Below are 17,563 nucleotides of genomic sequence, written 5' to 3'. Positions count from 1 at the left end.
TGCCTTTTTATTTATTTACATTATGGCATTTATAGTTAAGAAATATGGAAATACAGTCATCCTTTTGCGTCTGGATAAGTCTTTGGTAACACATTTGTAGTTTCAATCAGCCAGATGTTGAAAATATTAAAAAAACAATTTCCTTCTGTTAGACCTTTTCCATAAACAGTAGTTGTACGCAGCATCAGCAAAGTAAATTGACGATGAATGAAAGTTACCTATATATATGCTGAGCACGTGCATTTAAGGAGGCTTGAGCCTCTGCAGGCTTTTGTATCTAAGGGATACTGCGGAGTGACTGGATTTGTTGTCTCCTTGGCTAGAGGTACACTACACGAAGATGGTGATTTTGCCTGTTCTTCCTTACAGTCCAGAGTTCAGACAATTTCTTCTCTTAAAATATATATTCATTCACGAATGAATGAGTAGCAGTGTTGTTACTAAAGCAAACAGACCTCTGTTCTTTTCCACGATATCTGCATAAGTGTGGTATTCGTTCAGGTGTTGTATAAGCTTGCGTTTTCTTCAAGGGCCATTTATATAAAAGCTGTTTTGTGTTATTCTTTGATCTCCCCCTCCCTTCCACACACACACACACACACACACACACACACACTAGGACATTTACTTGTGAAACAGAAGTTGCTCTTATCAGAGAACTTTTAGCGAGGAGAACTCTTGGCGTGCTGGTGCTTAGTCGCACTAGAAGGTCCCCAGTGACCTGTGAGGCTTGTCGCCATCGGCTCTGCTGCAGGTTCAAAGCTGTCTGTCTGTCTGTCACTCAAGGCTTTTCAGCAGCTTTTGCTGCCACACCGGGGACAAGCAGAGCAGCCTCTTTCATACTTTTGTACAGACAGGTGAAAATGACTGTTCGGTTTTTTATGACAGTCGTATTCTCCAGGAGTGAAAGGGTTAATGTTAATGAGGATTTACTCACTCTCCACTTAGGACTTCTGGAATCACTGAGTTAGTTAGGCATTGTATACAATTCCTTGGGATTTTAAGTTGTCATCAGAGATAGATGGAGTTAACTGTAAAAGACAGCTAGAATCAATTAGGGAATCCCTTATTAGTATTGACTAAGTTTCATCCTTCAAAATGTTCAAGTCAGAGAGGGATAGTTGCCATAATTGAGGATAGTAGAAGCTGTAAAGATGCTCTCATTAGCCAGGCTTAAATTTGGATTACCAAACTTTCAGCTTTTATTATTTGCACGGCAATTGCAAGATTAACATAAAAAGGGATGAAAAAGGATTTAAGCTGACTCCTATGAAGTAATGAATATTTGACTTGATTTTAATGCTCTCTCTAGGGTTAGTTTTAAGTATTTATTCGGGGGAATCCCCCCACCCGCCAGTTAAGATCAAATACAGCAACTTTTCCTCGTCCTAACCGATTCTTCTGTATCTACTACTAAAACCGATTAAAACTGAGTGTGCATTATGACATGTCATCTAATAATTTGATATTAAATCTAACACTTCCATTTGTGAAGTAAGGGAATGCTTTGTGTTCTGTTATGACATTTTCAACTGCCATCTTCATTTTTGCTTTTGCCTTTCAAGAAAATATGTTCTACCAAAAAAAAAAAATAATAATAATGGTCAGGGCTTAGGAGAAGATGCTTTTAAAAAGTGCGTTCATGGAACTGGAAAAGAAGATGTCAGACCGGGGAGATGTAGCCTGCCTCAGCCTCAGCCTCGTACCACCACCAGCTAGGTTAGTGCTGCTCGCTTGGCTGCCTTGCATGTCTTTGCTGAGTAGTCATTGGGCCTCTGGGAGGCTGAGGGGAGGGGCCTGCCTTTCTGCTACTATTACCACCGCCACCACCATAGCCGTGCAGATGGTGCTGAGCTCTCGCCCCTAGACACGCTGCCCAGCTGCACGATCACCGGACTCTCACCAGCAGCAGGATATCCAAGATGAAGAGTGGTTCGTTTTCTGGGTTGCGCCTCCCCAAGGGACTTCCATGGTCCGGTTCTGCTGCTGGAGGCCCTGTTGGTGTCTGTGGTCCATGCTGCTGCCAGAAGCCAAGTTGAGGACCACGGTTGGTGCTGCCTCAGGAGACCGTGCTGCTCATCTGTGTTGCTGATGGGGGCCAGGCTGATCCCTGCTGCGGTCGGGAACCACGTGGAAGCCCATGATCCGTGCCACTGCTGGCTGCTGTGAGCAAGGAAGCTTGTGTCGCAGTGGTAGTGATGACTGCAGATTCATGACAGAATGAGAGACATAAGGCTTCTGTGTCAACACCCCCTTCAAAACAAAAAAAGGACACGCGCGCACACACACGCACGCACGCACACCCAAAAAACCCAGTCCAGACAGGAAGCTGCTGAAGAGAATGTTTAAAAATTGTGATAAAGGTGCTGAAGTGTAGCTCTCCACAGCTGACGGCTTATGGCGGGTGGAGGGTGGGGAAGGACTCGGTGCTCTTTAGGGGCAGTCACCGGGAGTTTGACCATGCTCCAGTCAGTACACGGGCAGCCCCAGTGGGGCCTGCTGGGGTTTTTGGAGGGGGAGGGCGGACCTGGGAGGGAAGGAAAGTATGATGGGGTCCATCGTATGAAATTCCCAAACAATAAAACTAGTATGTTGGGGGAAACGAAAGTATGTCATACATGTACAACTTGTAGAAAAATGGGTGATGTGGATGAGAAGGAAGGTCACAGATATTCCACATTCTGTTACAGAGAACCCTGCTAGCATTTTTGGCGTGTATACTTACATTTTTTTTTAAAATGACAGTATATTTCTTTGTGAATATGCTGTTTTTACAAATGCATTATACCATACTTAAAATTCTTGAGTGATTTAGTCACATCCTTACTAAAACTTTCCTAATCAAGCCCTTAATGTTGTGGGCAGATTTTTATGTTCTAGTTAATGCCACAGTAAATTTCCATATGTTCCCTTTTCTAGTTATTATAACTTACTAGCAATTAAAAGCTAGCCAAAGGCTATTGAGATAATTGGTGTGTGACAATAAAAATACACACTTATATTTGCTAATAGGATAGGAGAACCCCACCTCCTTCCCAGTCTGATGCACCTTCTACTTCCTGTCAGTCTGTCCAACAAAAGCAGGTCTGGCTTGCATTTCCACCGTTTGCTGCCATTCACTTTCTCTGGTTGTGTTTTGACTTCTGTGAATTGCTTCTTTGTGTCTACAGTTATCCCTTCCTTTTAATTTGTAGACGGTCCTTGGATTGTAATCATCATTTGTAAAACGAATTGTTCATCGAGAAACTACAGGGACTTCACCAGCTCCCAGGGTATAGCGTCAGGGGCATGGTCTCTCTATTTAGGGCTTTTCTTCCTGGTTATGACTTCACAGAGAAAGAAACTTATTTCAACATTAGGCTGCAGTCGCACAAGTTAAGAAGGTGCCTGGGCTGAATAGTGCTTAATGAGCGGATGAAACAGGGCCATGTTTCATCCCCCAGTTGAGACGATGCTGCTCTGCAGCCAGCCAACAAATGCAAGACTTGAACAGACTACTTCTTCTGTGTCCTTAGCTGCAGCCTGGAGCAAAGTTCAGCAAGAAGCACAGACGGGGACAGTATCCAGCACCGCAGGGTGACATTCATGGTGTATGTTGCTCAGTAAAAATTATGTGTGCAAAGAAACTTGAAAATATGATCCACAAGGAAATAAATAATCAGAGAACATACTTAAATGACATAAAGTGATATGATTAAACAGGGGGCATTAAAATCAGTTACATGCTGGACAGACTGGCCTATGTCTGTACTCTCAACCACTCCAGAGGGCTGAGACATGAGGATAATTGATTTTAATTCAGCTACATCACACAGTAGGAGCCAGCCAATAAAATAAAATTGCTTTGGAGAGGTGGCTTAGGTTAAGAGCACATGGTGCTCTTCCAGAGGACCCAAGTTCTATTCCACGCTCTGTCAGTTTCTCATAACTGCCTATAACTCCAGCTCCAGGGGAATCTGACACCTCTGGGCTCCGAGGGCACCTGCACACACATACAGACATGCACACATGCATAATTGAAATAATAATAAATATAAATGGAAAAAAATAAAATGGGCTGGGGACATAGCTAGATTGTAGAGTGTTTGTCTAGCATCGTTAAGACCTTGGGTTCAATCCCTAGTATTGTACAAAGCAAAAGAAAACCCCTAAGGAATCTGAGTGAATCACGCCCACCTGAATTATCTGACTGGCCCACATATGAATGCAAAGAGTGACTGCCCTTGGTAAACAGCATGGACTGGGATGATGAGGCTCAGCTGTAGAGCGTTTGCCTAGCATATTTCAGACCATGGGTTCAGCACCCAGTACTGTAGAACAAAACCTCCCCAGAGCGACTAACCAAACCCCAAACATTCCAAACAGCTCCTGCTGAATTATCTGTTTTCTACAGGGAGGAATGTGGAAGCAGTTGGGCAACTTGGTGGGATTTGGATCAACACTTAAATGAATCTCCTTGCTTGCCTGTGAGAGATAATCTTGACTTGGTGGGCAGCGTCATTTCATGGGCTTCATTATATTTATAATTAAACATATAGTATTGCTTATGTCTTCTGACTAATTGTCTATATGTACAATCAGTAAACACGAATAAAGTATAATGTTCTGTTTGAGAACAAAAAGATTATTTCATGATAATCATTAGCCAAGATTTAATGTTTAACTACGTATCTTTTGTTGTTGTTTTGAGACAGGGTTTCTCTGTGTAACTGTCCTGGCCATACTGGAACTCCGAATGTAGACCAGGAAGACCTTGAACTCACAACTGACAGAGATCCACCTGCTCTGTCTCTGCCTTCTAGGGCTACCACTTCTTGTGTGTATGTGTGTGTGTGTGTGTGTGTTTTGAGACCAGGGTTTCTCTTTATATCTCTGGCTCCTATTGTGGAGCTTACTATGTAGTTCAGGCTAGCCTCAAACTCACAGAGATCCATCCACCTGCTTATCTGCTGGAATTAAAGGAGCGTGCCACTATGCTCAGCTTAACTCAGATATCTTAAACATGAATTTGGGATGCAGTTTGCATTTGAAATTATAAATTTTGTTGTTAGGATCAGCAAGAGGATCTAGATGTGATTTAATTGGCCTTTGTTGAGACAGGGCCTTACTATGTGCAATTGGCTGCTCTGGAGCTCACTGTGTAGACTGGGTTGGCTTTGCTGCAGCTGTCTTGCTCAGTACTGCACCGTGGCTGTGTGCCATCAGTCCTGTGTGAGAATTGATCAAGCTGCATGGAAGCTGTTCATTCCAGCCGTTGGTGCTGCTGGTGATGCCCCCGCCCATTGCCCCTGAGACCAGGAACACTGGAGCATGAGATCTTTGCTTTTTCCATACTTAAAGTACTTCTTTTCTAGTAGAAGAAGCTTTATTTCTGGCTTTGAGGTACAGAGCTAAAATGTGATTCATGACTGTAGCAAAAGAGTGACAAAAATACATGTGTGTGTACATAAACACTAAAAGTTTAGTAATAATGTAATTTTGTTTGAAGTTAGGAGCTTTACTACTTGGTTTCCCCTATGAAATATTTTTCCTTTTGTTTTATGAGTTGATAATTTATTATAATTTAATTATTAAGCTCATTTAAACTATTAAACTATTTTTAAAAAAAGCCAAATTCATCTGTTCTTGATAACAGTCTTCAGGGAACTAGGGATGATTTGGCGGGAGGAAAGGGGGAGGGATGCTATCATTATACTATAATCTTATAAATAGGACTGAAAGAAGGCAAAAGAAAAACAGTATTAGCTTAGCTTCTGTTTACCAGTGAAAAGTTGAACTCTTTGAAAATAAATCTAGAAGAAGACAAATATACTCATTTTCACGAGTCATGTACAGTATTTTATTTGCATAATGGTTCTCGCCTGTGCTGTTAAGCAAGAGAATGCACCCAGACTGGGAAAGAAGGGATACAATTGTATTCATCTGTAAGTGGTCTAATAACCTGTGTAGAAAATCTGGTAGCATTCTACTAAAGCTAATGAGTGAGTGTATCTGGGTTGCAGGATATAAGGGCAATAAAAAGACAATCCTTTCTAAAGTATACTAACAGGGCCTCTAAAATGAAATGAAAAGGATGCGTTCAGTGTAGTTTAAAATATGAAACATCTGGGTTTGTTGGTGCACATCTGTAATCCAGAACCTGTGAGGCAGAGACAGGAGGTTTGGTACAAGTTTGAGGTCAGCCTGCTGTGTATTAGCAAGTCTCAGCTAAGGAAACCAAAACTAAAACCAAAAAGGCCAAAACTTTCATACTGATGTTTGAACGGGGAATGTGTTAAAGGAAATTGAGAACTACAAGTTGTTGCAGAGAGACATGAAAGGGAACCTGTATACATTGAGAATGTTGGTTTGCGCTGTGCACTAACTTCTTATGAGTTTAATTCCTGGGAAACTGCCATAGGTGCTGAAATTATTTGTAATCCCCAAGTCAGTTTTACTTTTACGGTTATTCGCAGACTTGTAGAATTGTGAACATCCCAAATCCCTCAGCACACACACATCTCCACCTGAGATGGAACAAGCCCACATTTTTCATTCTTCCCGTGAATGAAACACTCCGTGGAGTGTTTCTGGTTAAAGAAGGCTGTGATGTGCCTTATAGAGAAAATACCTATTAGGTTAGCTTCGATCAGGTAGAATTACGGCTCTCTTGGGTCCAACTCCAGCAGTGGTGACTTAACAGTATACATACCTTTTAAAAATTACATTTATTCATTGTGTGTGTGGAGGGTGGTGATGGGGTTTGGCATACATGCAAAGACGCATGTATGGAGATCAGAAGAAAACTTAAAATGATCAGTTCTTCTTCCATCACATGGGGTTCAGGGACCAAGCTCAGATGTTAGGCTCAGTGGCAAGACCCTTTACCCACCGAGCCATCTCACTGGCCCAATATACGTATTTTAAGTAGAGAGTCTTTGAACAGAAACATACATATCAAGATTGTGGATTGGGAATTTCATACAATGTATTTTGTTATATTCACTCCCTGTTCCTCTTTCTAACTCCTCCCTTTCTTCCTCCCTGTCTTACTCCACTTCATGCCATGTGTCCTCTCTCTTTCTTCCCTCCCTCCTCCCCTCCCTCCCTCTCTTACTTTAGTGTGGGCATTAGCATAACTTTCCCTCTTCTGCAGTGCTCAGTGAGCCTCTGGTCTAAGGGTTGTGTTATAAACGTGTTAATTGGGAGAGGGTACCCTGCAGTAGGTTAACCTCTTCACTTTGACCAGTTTAATTAAAGTTTCACCGCTTGGGGTGATAAGATGACCTTCAGGGTTACAAGAATAGGCTGTAATTTTTTGGGGATGCTCTCTTGGATTCCTGTAACTAACTACTGAAAAGGAGATTTTCATGCTTAGCATTGAGGTTTTTGTTAGGTAGCCCTTGGTTTTGTTGGAAGACTTATCACCTCATGGTAAAACTTTAATTAAACTGTATGCATATATTATATATATATATGTATATATATATTTATATATAATTTTAAGCAAATATAAAGTAATCTGATTCCCTGTGGCCCCTTCAAACATTCTTAGTGTTATATATCTGCCCTCTGTTTCCCTGCTTATCTCCTCCCCATTATTTAGTGATGACATCCTTAGTTTTTTTGAAAATATATAGCTACACATCATTGTATCTTAAATTATGTCTAAGTTTCCTAAGTTTCCTGTCTCAGTTCTGCATTCCCTGCCCGTGGCTGGGGATTGAAGCCGGCAGGGCTCACGCTGCTGCACAAGCTGTACTGTTGCTTTACAACCTAGCCACATATCTCGACTTCTTCATAGAGTACTCCGTTTTGTAGCTACTTTGTAGAATTAGTATTTTAATTCTGAGATCTGTGGGGTAGTAATAGGTTTCGGAGTAGAGGAATAGGCCCAGTGTGATGGCATATGTCTGTGCTCTCAGCATAAGAATGCTCTAGTGAGAGAGTGGGAGCTTAGGACCAATTTGGGGTAAGTAGCATGGTCCAGGCTAGGCTGCTTTACATACCGAGACCTTGTCCTAAACAGAAAATGATAACTCTTTACAGGTATGAAAGGAATTGTTATCTGTGATTATTTTCTAATCTTTGAGCATTTTGATCTTAGTTTTGAAGCTTTATCAAATAGGATCTTGCACCAAACGTGTCATATATTGAGCTATTTTACTGGACTCATTCATTTTATCTTGCACCAAACTTGTCATACATTGAGTCATTTTATTGGACTCATTAATTTTTTGAAGGAAAAGTCAAGATAAATGAAGTAAATGCTTTATACCGCATATTGCTACTTTGTACTTCTTGGAAATGACTTTCATCAAGTTTTATTACCAAACAAGGTTTGCATAAATATAAGTTATATTTATGTCGTTGTTGGAAGCCTTTCTCTGTCTCACCCGGTGCCACTGGACTGGTTTCTTCCCACCTGATGATCCCCACAGCCGCTTATTAAATAATCATTCTGAGGCTTAATATTAATTATAGTTGTTTGGCCAATGGCTCACCATGTTACTGACTAGCTCACACAGTTAAATTAACCCGTTTCTGCTTGTGGCTTGTAGTCTTATATTTGCCTCCCTGGTGGCCACATGGCATCTCCTTACCTCTGCCTTCTTTCTCTCCATAGCTTTGTTTGGATTTCCTGCCTGGCTCTATTCTGCTTGGCCATTGGCCAAATCAGCTTTATCCATCAACTAATAAAAGCAACACATATTTACAGAAGGACATCCCACATCACCTAGCAATTATACAGGCGGTGATGGTGCACACCTTTAATCCCAGCACTTAGGAGGCAGAGGCAGGTGGCTCTCTGAGTTCAGGGCCAGCCTGCTCTACAGAGTGAGTTCCAGGAGTGCCAGGGCTACACAGAGAAACTCTGTCTTGAAAAACCAAAAAGAAAAGAAAAAAAAATTACACAGCTAAACATTTTCATCTATAAAATGTTTATACTATGACAGGTATGCTTTTAATATTTTTTTGCATTGTAACATAAGTTCGTAGTTTTATAGAATGGAAATTACATGTTTAATGTAAATGCTATTTTTGGATTAGGCAACATTTTACCATACTAATGCTTTCTTATTTTTGACATTTGATTTTTTTTTTTTTTTGCCATTGTTTTACTATTTTAAGAGAAGGTGTTGCTGCATAGTCCAGGTTGGTCTTGAACTCATGATCCTCCCGTTCAAAGCCCTCTTGAGTGTTAGGATATTAGACATGCACCACCATATCTGCATGCTTTTGCTTTTTAAAAACATTCAATAAGCTGGTCTGTTTGTTGTGCTTGGAATATTTCACGAACTAACATCGATCATAGCATCAGATCATCAAATTTTCTATACTGAGATCGACTGAATATGTATTTTATAAAGTGCGTTTTTGCATGACACATAGTGAGTTACACAGAAGACAGGCTTTCCCAAAGCTATCAGAACTTCTTATCTGTTTTTGACTCTCCTCCAAAACAATAATGACGAGTCTTGCTTTAGTTTGTGAGACACTTGGAACTCGACTTGCTCAGGCCAGCCATCAGCTGCATCGGCCCTACACTTTGTTTGCTTAGATCCATCTTGTTGCCTGTGCTTCGTTGAATATGTAGCTTTCTTAAGAAACCATTTCTTACCCCATAGTATCGATGACAAGGAATTGTACCACATTGTTGTATACGTTAAGAACGCTACAGATTTAAAAGGAAGTCTCATTTTGTGCAGTAAACCTTGGTGTAAGTTTGTAGATGGCGGTAAGTTGGCCTCTTTCCTTATGTACTCTCCATTCATTATTGCTGCTCCAGCAGAAAGTGATGCTCTTGCATGTTTTATGCTTAGATCTTGAATTTTCTCTGGCCTTGATAAATGGGAGGTGCATGAAAACTTAGAAAGTGATGAAATGTGTCCGTAGATGAGTAAAGGAAGACACAGGATAAGCTAGTTGACTGGTACTAACAAGCTGTTTTGAAACTGTAATAATACCGCGTCTGTGTGCTGTAGCTCCTAACCGTAAATACGGAGTCTTAGGAGTTAGTAGACCCCTTCCTCCTCTTCTACCCTTCTATTTATATTTACTCTTTGTATTGTGAAGGAGCCTCCCTGTGGTGCTCAGGCTGGTTCTGAAATCCTGGGCTCAGGAGATGCTCCTGCCTGTCTTCAACACAGTCAGGGCTCCACCTAGGAGCAGGACAGAAAGCACACTTTCTTTTTACAGGAGCATCAGGAGGCCAATGAGATTAACCTTGAAGGTTAGGGAAGAATTTCTTAAGACCCCAAAATGCACAAACTGTAATAGAAAAAGACTGATAGCTGTAAGATATAACCAAGAGCTAGAAGAGACCCTTCATGATTACCTTAACATAAAGTAGTTAACTTCACTAGTGATTCAGGAATGCAGAAACTGTCCGGATGCTAGGGGACGGTATTAGGTAAACATCCGATCCGATTGTAAATTAAATTACGACATGTGACTGTTATTCCACTCTTTAAAGTTTGAAGTAGAGGAAGATTGCTTGTCACAGTCACTCAGAACCATTGGGCTTTTTTTTTTTTTTTTTTTTTTTTTAAGAGTGAAGAATTCAGCTAGTAAATGTCTAGTGTAGGGGTGGATAAAAACCTATTATAATAGCATCGTGGAAATTCTGTATTTGTTAAAAAGATAACATGAAAATCAATGCCAGTTAAAATCCCAACATACCAAAGAGTGAAAACAGTATTTGAAAAGACTGTATTTATTATGTATTTATTATGATGTTGTCAATGTGAACTAAAAGCCAAATGCATCAACCATGCGACTACATATATATCTGCAAATATATTTACACTTGCTTGGAAGAGTATATTCTTTTTTTATATATATAATTTTTTTATTTAATTTTATATAACAAAGTCCAATTAAATGAAAACAAACATTTATACACAATATTTGGGAATTTGGGCGTCGTTCTTTCCAAACTACTTCCTGCTGGTAAGGGGCGCTGTCTTGGGGGAAGAGTATATTCTAAATTCATCTTGGTAATCTTTGGAGAAGATTAAAGAAACCTTATGAAAATTAAGTACTGTTAGTTCTTTTTTTTTTTTTTTTTTTAAGAGTTATTTATCTTGTATACAGGGTTCTGCCTGCTTGTATGTCTGCCTGCATGCCAGTAGAGGGCAGCAGATCTCATTACTGATATTTGTGAGCCACCATATGGTTGCTGGGAATTGAACTCAGGACCTCTGGGTGAGCAGCTAGTGCTCTTAACCTCTGAGCCATCTCTCCAATCCCCATTAGTAGTTTTTTTTTTTTTTTTTTTTTTTTTTTTTTTAAAGAAGATATTGAGAACTATAAAAAGTGTTCAAAGCAAATACAGAAAATGTTAGCAGTTTTAATGCTGGTGTTGGATGTGAGCATTCAGTTTTTTTCCCTACCCCTTTTTGTTGTTTTTGAGATAGCATTGACTGACAGAAATTGGGCTCGGACTATAGCTTAGTTGGTAGAGGGTTTCCCCGTCATGCAGGAGGCCCTGGTTTCGATCCCTCCATGAGACTGGATGGGGTGCTTCTACCTGTGATCCCAGCACTGGTCATCCTTGTCTACATAGTGAGTTCAAGTTCAGACAGAATTTACTTTTGTAGTAATAAGAATGAAGAAATTAACCTGATGATGGTAAAAGTTTATTGAGAGAAAAGGAAAAGTTATGATAATATATTAAAAGCTATTTTATAATCTTTAAGTATGGTGGTGGTATTATATGTGTATAGAGAAAAACTTAGGTAAGAAAAAAATAAACCCTTGTTTATTGTTCAGATTTGCTACGTTATCCTATTGCATGTGATGGAAGACATTATGAGATATAAAGTCTTAAATACAAATTCATGAAAATGATTTAGTTGTTCAGTCTGACTTTAGTCTAAAAAGTGAAGACTAGTTTTCCATTTTAAAAAGTCATTCTTGACAAAAACTTTACAGCCTTTTTATTTACAGCTTCTCTTCACGATAAAATGGCTAACCCCAAAGAGAAAACTCCAATGTGTCTGGTAAATGAGTTAGCCCGTTTCCATAGCATCCAACCCCAGTATAAGCTTCTGAGTGAAAGCGGGCCTGCTCATTCGAAGGTAAGGTCATACAGAGACGGCGGACGCACTAACCGACTATCACACTGTGCTCTATTTGGGTGTGTGTGTGGATGGCCTGAAGACACTTAAGTCTTAAGCAAGTTTGCTATGTGCTATGCTTTGTAAAGCTCTCAGATGTAGTGGCTCACAAGGGAACCTTGAAGCCATAAGATTTGTAACATTTTGTAATTGAAGGATCTCAGTTATGGAAATGTTATGTGTCTTGCTTAGGAGTTCATAAATGTCAGCAGCACTTACTTACAGATAGAGTTTAGAGTTCTTCCTGGTAAATCAAGCTGGTACAAGAAGGGTTGACTGGGCATTGCAGTGTTTAAATATTGATACATCTTTTCCAATGTGACGTTTCACTTTAAGGTTCATAGTTATAAAAGAAATGATAAGTTATGTGCCAGTATTATTATTGTCTGTGCATTTACTAACAATGATGTTCTTTTAAAACACAGTCAGCTTAAATTTGTAGCTACATATGCATATATTTTGCATACAAAGCAAAGAAATCGACAACTAGAACATCAGGATTTGAGCTCTGTTCTTTTGGAAAACATTTCAGTTTGCGTGGTTTTCCCTGACACATTTTAAACATTGGGTATTTTGATGGTCATAGACTTGCATATAATGTGGACACAGTTGGTTCTGTGAGAGTTGGTTAGCCTGTAAAGCAGGTGGCAGTTGGGGTATTTCTATCTTACACGAAGCAAGGACAGTGGATCTCTGTACAATTCCCTAGTGCCAAATTTCTTTTCAAACCTATAATGGCTCCCCCTATTGATGTGTCTCTTTTCTTGCTTAATATACCGTGTTTTAGTATGGATCCTTGAATTTATTCTGCTTGGGATTTTATTGAGATTCTTAGATGTATAGGTTCATATTCTTTCACAAAAGTTAGAAATGTTTTAACCATAATTTTAAATTGTTTTTGTTCCCTTTTCTTTTTCTTCTGTGAGGTTTTTATGAGTATGTTGTTATAGGTTCCTTAGATTTTGTCTATTTCTTTCTTTCTCTCCCTCTCCCTCCATCTTGTATAAAGCTCTGGTTGGCCTCACACTTGCCATGCAGACTGGGAAGACCTCTAACTCACAGTCGTTTCCCTGCACCTCTCTCTCCCTGCTGGGGTGATAGGCGTGTGCCACCATATCCAGCGTCTTTTTCTTCTTTATTCTTTCTGATTCTCAGAGTAGGTAATTTTAATTGTGTCATAGTCAAATTCACTGATTCCTATTCAACTGTGTTGTTGAATTTTTCTAAGGATTTGAAATTTTCCTTACTGTTTTCTGTCCCCACATTTCTATTTGGTACCTTTTAATAATTAATATTCCCTACATTTGCATCCATTGTTTTATCTTAGAGGTTTGGTGTGTGTGTGTGAGTGTGTGTGTAATTTCCTTCACTTTTGGGGCATACTTAAGATTGTTAATTTTTCATACTTGCCTGGCAGGAGAAAGAGATACCGTGATCACACAGGTGGTTTTCCAGGGCCAGGCTTATCCATCGAACTCCAGATATGCTGACCTCTGAGATTTCCCCAAATGTGGGAAACTTGGCTGTGTAATTTGTGGTAGTGGGGGACTATGTTTGTGCTTTCCCCTTTAAAACAAATAATATAAAAAGAAATAAAAGTCCATTTAAGTCTTCACTTTGTCAGGGACATTTTTTGCTAGTCTTCCCTGTAAATTGGCCGTATGGCACACGTGTGTGTGCATGTGTGTGTGTGTGTGTGTGTGTGTGTGTGTGTGTGTGTGCTCTTTACCATTCTTGTAGAGAACTGGACAGTTTTAATATTGTATAGAAATAACTCTGGAAATCAAGGTCTTCCCTTCTCCAAGTTTGCATGTTTGGCTGATGAGAGGTACAGTTTATTTATTTAGTGTTTTTATAATGTGTATTCTTATGGATCGCTTTTAGTTTGTCCTGCTTGGAATTTGTTGAGATCCTTGACTATATATGGCGTTATTTTTCTATTGCTACAACAAAACACCATTACCAAAGCATCCGACAAAAGGAAGCATCTGATTGGGGGTTGCAGTCCATGAACACCACGGGGGGGGGGGGTCATGGCAGCAGGCAGTGTAGGGCAGGGCTGCAGTAGCTGAGAACTTACATCTGATTCACAGGCAGGATGCAGAGAGAGCGAGCTAACGGCGAATGACCAAGGCGTTCGAAATCTCAAAGCCCATCCACAGTGACATTCCCCCTGCCATGAAGCCACACTAATTCTCCAAACGATTTCACCTCCTATGGGGGCCATTTCCATATTCCATTCCTTGGCCCCCTGGGCTTATAACTATATCGTAATGCGGAATGGATTTAGTCCAACTTCGAAAGACCCCGTAGTGTTTCAAAATCTTAATCCAGTTTGATAATCCAAAGTGTCTTGTCAGACTAAAGGCAGTCTTTTAGTCATAACCCCTGTAAAAGTGAAACCCAAACCACATGCTTCCAACATACCTTGGCACACAACACGAATTACCATTCCGGAAGGGAGAAACGGGCCACGGTGAGGAAATACTGGACCAGTGAAAGGCAGAAACCCAGCGGGGCGGACTCCAAACCCTGCACTCTGTGCCCGCCATCAAAGGGTTCAGATGGCTCTTTCCAGTTTGACTGTCACTCTCTGGGTTGGTTTCATTTCCTGTTAGCAGTTTCCCTTGTCGGTGTCACATGCTCTGCTATCATCCAAGGTTTGTTTTCCCAGCTTCCCTCTGAGTTTTCCTGCAGGGACGCCCTGCCACACCCCTGGCCCTGCAGCTTTCTTTAACCTTAGAGGAAGATCGCACAGTCCTTTACTCCTGAGTCCTTCTTGGCACTCTAAAGCCAGAACCACAGGGCTGATGGCGCCAGCTTCTGCGCTCCCTGCTTGAGATGGAACGCAACCTACTCCTTGAATCGCATTTGCATAAGTCTTGAATTATTGCTCTTTAGGAACAGACAATTCTATAGTCCTTTCCTTTTCACAAGTTGCAGGGTTTTTCCAAATTTCAGGGTAGGGTTTTGCCCTGAGAGCTGTACTCGATTTATTCCATTTTCCCGTGATCACTTATGATCATGCGACAGAATTTATTTTAGGCTGTCTTGAGATCTCCTCTGGCAATGAAATTACTCCAGCACTCCCGTTTAGCCTCAGGCAGGTTCTTAGAAAAAGGGCGAAGAGTAGACAGGCTCTTTGGCAAAGTATCACAAGAAAGGCCTGTGGCCCAGCTGCTGACACTGTACCCTGCTGAGACCTCCTGGGCTGGGCCCCCTTAGCCCACCCTGCTGTCAGCACTACTTACTACCTTGCTTTTAGGGCCCCAAAGCCCCGCTTACACCGTCCAACCTCTTGCGCTGTTCAGAGTCTTCCACATTCCTCCAAGAACCCCAGCGTGGTCAGGATTTCACAGCTGGGTCCAGTCTGTGCTGTCAGCTTTGTCTTAGTGACTTTTCTGTCGCTGCAACAAAATGCCCTGACCAGGGCAACTTATAAAAGAAAACATTTAGTTTGGGGGCTCAGGGTTCCAGAGGGCTGTAAGTCCCGATCATCGTAGCCAGGGGGCTTGGCAGCGGTAACTAACTGGGAATGACATGGGCTTTTGAAACTTCAACGCCCACCTCCATACACGCCTGCTCCAACAAGTCCACGCCTTCCAACCCTTCCCAAACAGTCCCACCAACTGGGGACCAATCATTGAAATATATGAACCAAGCCTCCACATGCATTTTATATCTTTTATCAAAGTAGATTTCTAGTCGTATTTCTTCAAATGTGTTTTGTTTCCTTTTCTGGCTCCTCTTTAGTGAGTTTTCCAAACTACTGTTGCTCAGCGTGCTTTAATGGTCTCATTGACTAGATGCATTAAACAAGAAAAACCTGCTTCTCGTAGTTCTAGTTTGGTTTGGGTACCACTAGTTAGTACCCTTTCAGGCTTCAAGATGCAGCCTCCTTGACCTATCCTCATGCAGTTCAAGTTCTCTCGTAAAACTACTTCTTCTGTGGAGACCACACCTCCACCTCCATGATTTTATCTGCCTCCCAGAGACCTCCCAGGCGCTATCATGTCCAATATTAACGGGAGAGAAGGGAGCACAAATATCCAGTCTGAAGTGGACCATATTTCTTATATGTGCTTTCCAACGTCTGTTTTTGTTTTTTGTTTTTTTTTAATATCCATGGATGTCACTGATTTTTGGCTGATTTCTTGAGTAGCTGGATGTATAAGGAAAGATAAAGAGGTTGTTGAATTGTTGAACTGAAACCATTGGGAGAATAATGGAGGGAACATTCTAGAGTATGAATTGGTAAGGGTGATAGAGTGGGAAGGATAATGTTTTGTTTGACTCCTCTTGATTTTGTGAAGATGCCCAGTGGGTCATCGGATGCTTATGGGTGTTGCTTAGGAGAGTTCATGTTGGAGACACTTGTGTACCTCTGTTTTTAAGCCTTTGAGATGTGTATGTGAATATCATATACAAGCATGTGTTATATGCACATGTTTTATATATGTATATGTAAAATCTTTAAACTTATCTTTATGCCAGTATTTTTGTTAAATAACAAAATTTGGGAAGAGGAGCAAATCATTAATCAATCTTATTTTAAAATCAGGTTGAAAGTAACAAAGGTAATGTTTTAAGTACAAATTTTAAATTGAGACTTATTTTTAATCCATACGTATTGTGTCTTGCCCGCATCAATGCAAAGGGCTGTGTTGGAACGTGCCTGTTGCCCTTGGAGGTCAGAAGAGAACGCCAGCTCTCCTGGAACTGGAGTTAGAGGCAGTTGTGTTTGTTTGTTTAGTTTTTTTTTGTTTGTTTGTTTTTTCTTTTTGTTTTTTAATTGGGGTTTCTCTGGGTTGCTTTGGAGCCTGTCCTGGAATTTGCTCTGTAAACCAGGCTGGCCTTGAACTCACAGACATCCCCCTGCCTCTGCCTCCCAGGTGCTGGGATTAAAGGTGTGCACTGCCTGCCTAAGAGACAGTTGTGAGCGGCCCTGTGGGTGCTGGGAACCAAACCTGAGGCCTCTGCATCGCTCCAGCCTTGTAGATTTTAAAACAAACCCTAACAAAAGAAAGGTAACCACTTTAAACAAATAGGTACACATTCTGCTCTCCTCTTCCTCCTTCTTGTCCTCTTCCTCTTTCCCCTCCTCCTCCCCTAATTATTACTGTTACTTTTGGAGACAGGGCCTCACTACGTGGCCCTGGCTGTTCTGGAACACACTTTGCAGTGCAGGCTGTGCTCAGATTTCTAGAGGTCACCTGGTGCGTTTTCAATGACGGCTTTCCAACTCTGCTTTTAAAAGCGAAAGGTACAGACTGCCTGGTTGAGCCCTACGGTGGCCCTCACGTTCCTCAGGTTCAGTTACCGATATATGTCACGTTACTTCAGTTCTTGCATCCTCTGAGTACGCCTTTGCTTTTTCCTTAGAGAGTTCAAAAGCAAATCTCAGTTATAACCTTGTATACTTGAACACTTACATGTGCCTGTCTTCTAAGATTAAATACACT

General features: G+C 40.9%; 1 protein-coding gene and 1 non-coding gene across 8 annotated transcripts in view; both read left to right on the top strand.

Annotated features, from left to right (window-relative positions):
- Stau2 (staufen double-stranded RNA binding protein 2) overlaps nt 1-17,563 on the top strand; it is a 204,075-nt gene that overhangs the window by 9,868 nt on the left and 176,644 nt on the right. Inside the window, exon 3 of one of the 7 annotated variants that reach the window (XM_051196403.1) lies at nt 11,932-12,062. The exons of 5 other annotated variants lie outside the window; for them this stretch is intronic. In XM_051196403.1, coding sequence (XP_051052360.1) covers nt 11,949-12,062 — 114 coding nt within the window. In that variant the 5' untranslated portion in view covers nt 11,932-11,948. Of the gene's footprint in view, nt 1-11,916; nt 12,063-17,563 lie in introns of all 7 variants that reach the window. One more of the 7 variants, XM_051196407.1, reaches the window with a different exon arrangement.
- Nucleotides 13,504-13,670, top strand: LOC127233598 (U1 spliceosomal RNA). The gene has a single exon (XR_007835492.1). It is a non-coding gene; the product is annotated as a U1 spliceosomal RNA (small nuclear RNA).

The sequence above is a fragment of the Phodopus roborovskii genome, unplaced genomic scaffold (genome assembly GCF_943737965.1).
Source record: "Phodopus roborovskii unplaced genomic scaffold, PHOROB, whole genome shotgun sequence".
Classification (NCBI taxonomy): domain Eukaryota; kingdom Metazoa; phylum Chordata; class Mammalia; order Rodentia; family Cricetidae; genus Phodopus; species Phodopus roborovskii.
This window is presented reverse-complemented; position numbering and strand designations above follow the sequence as displayed.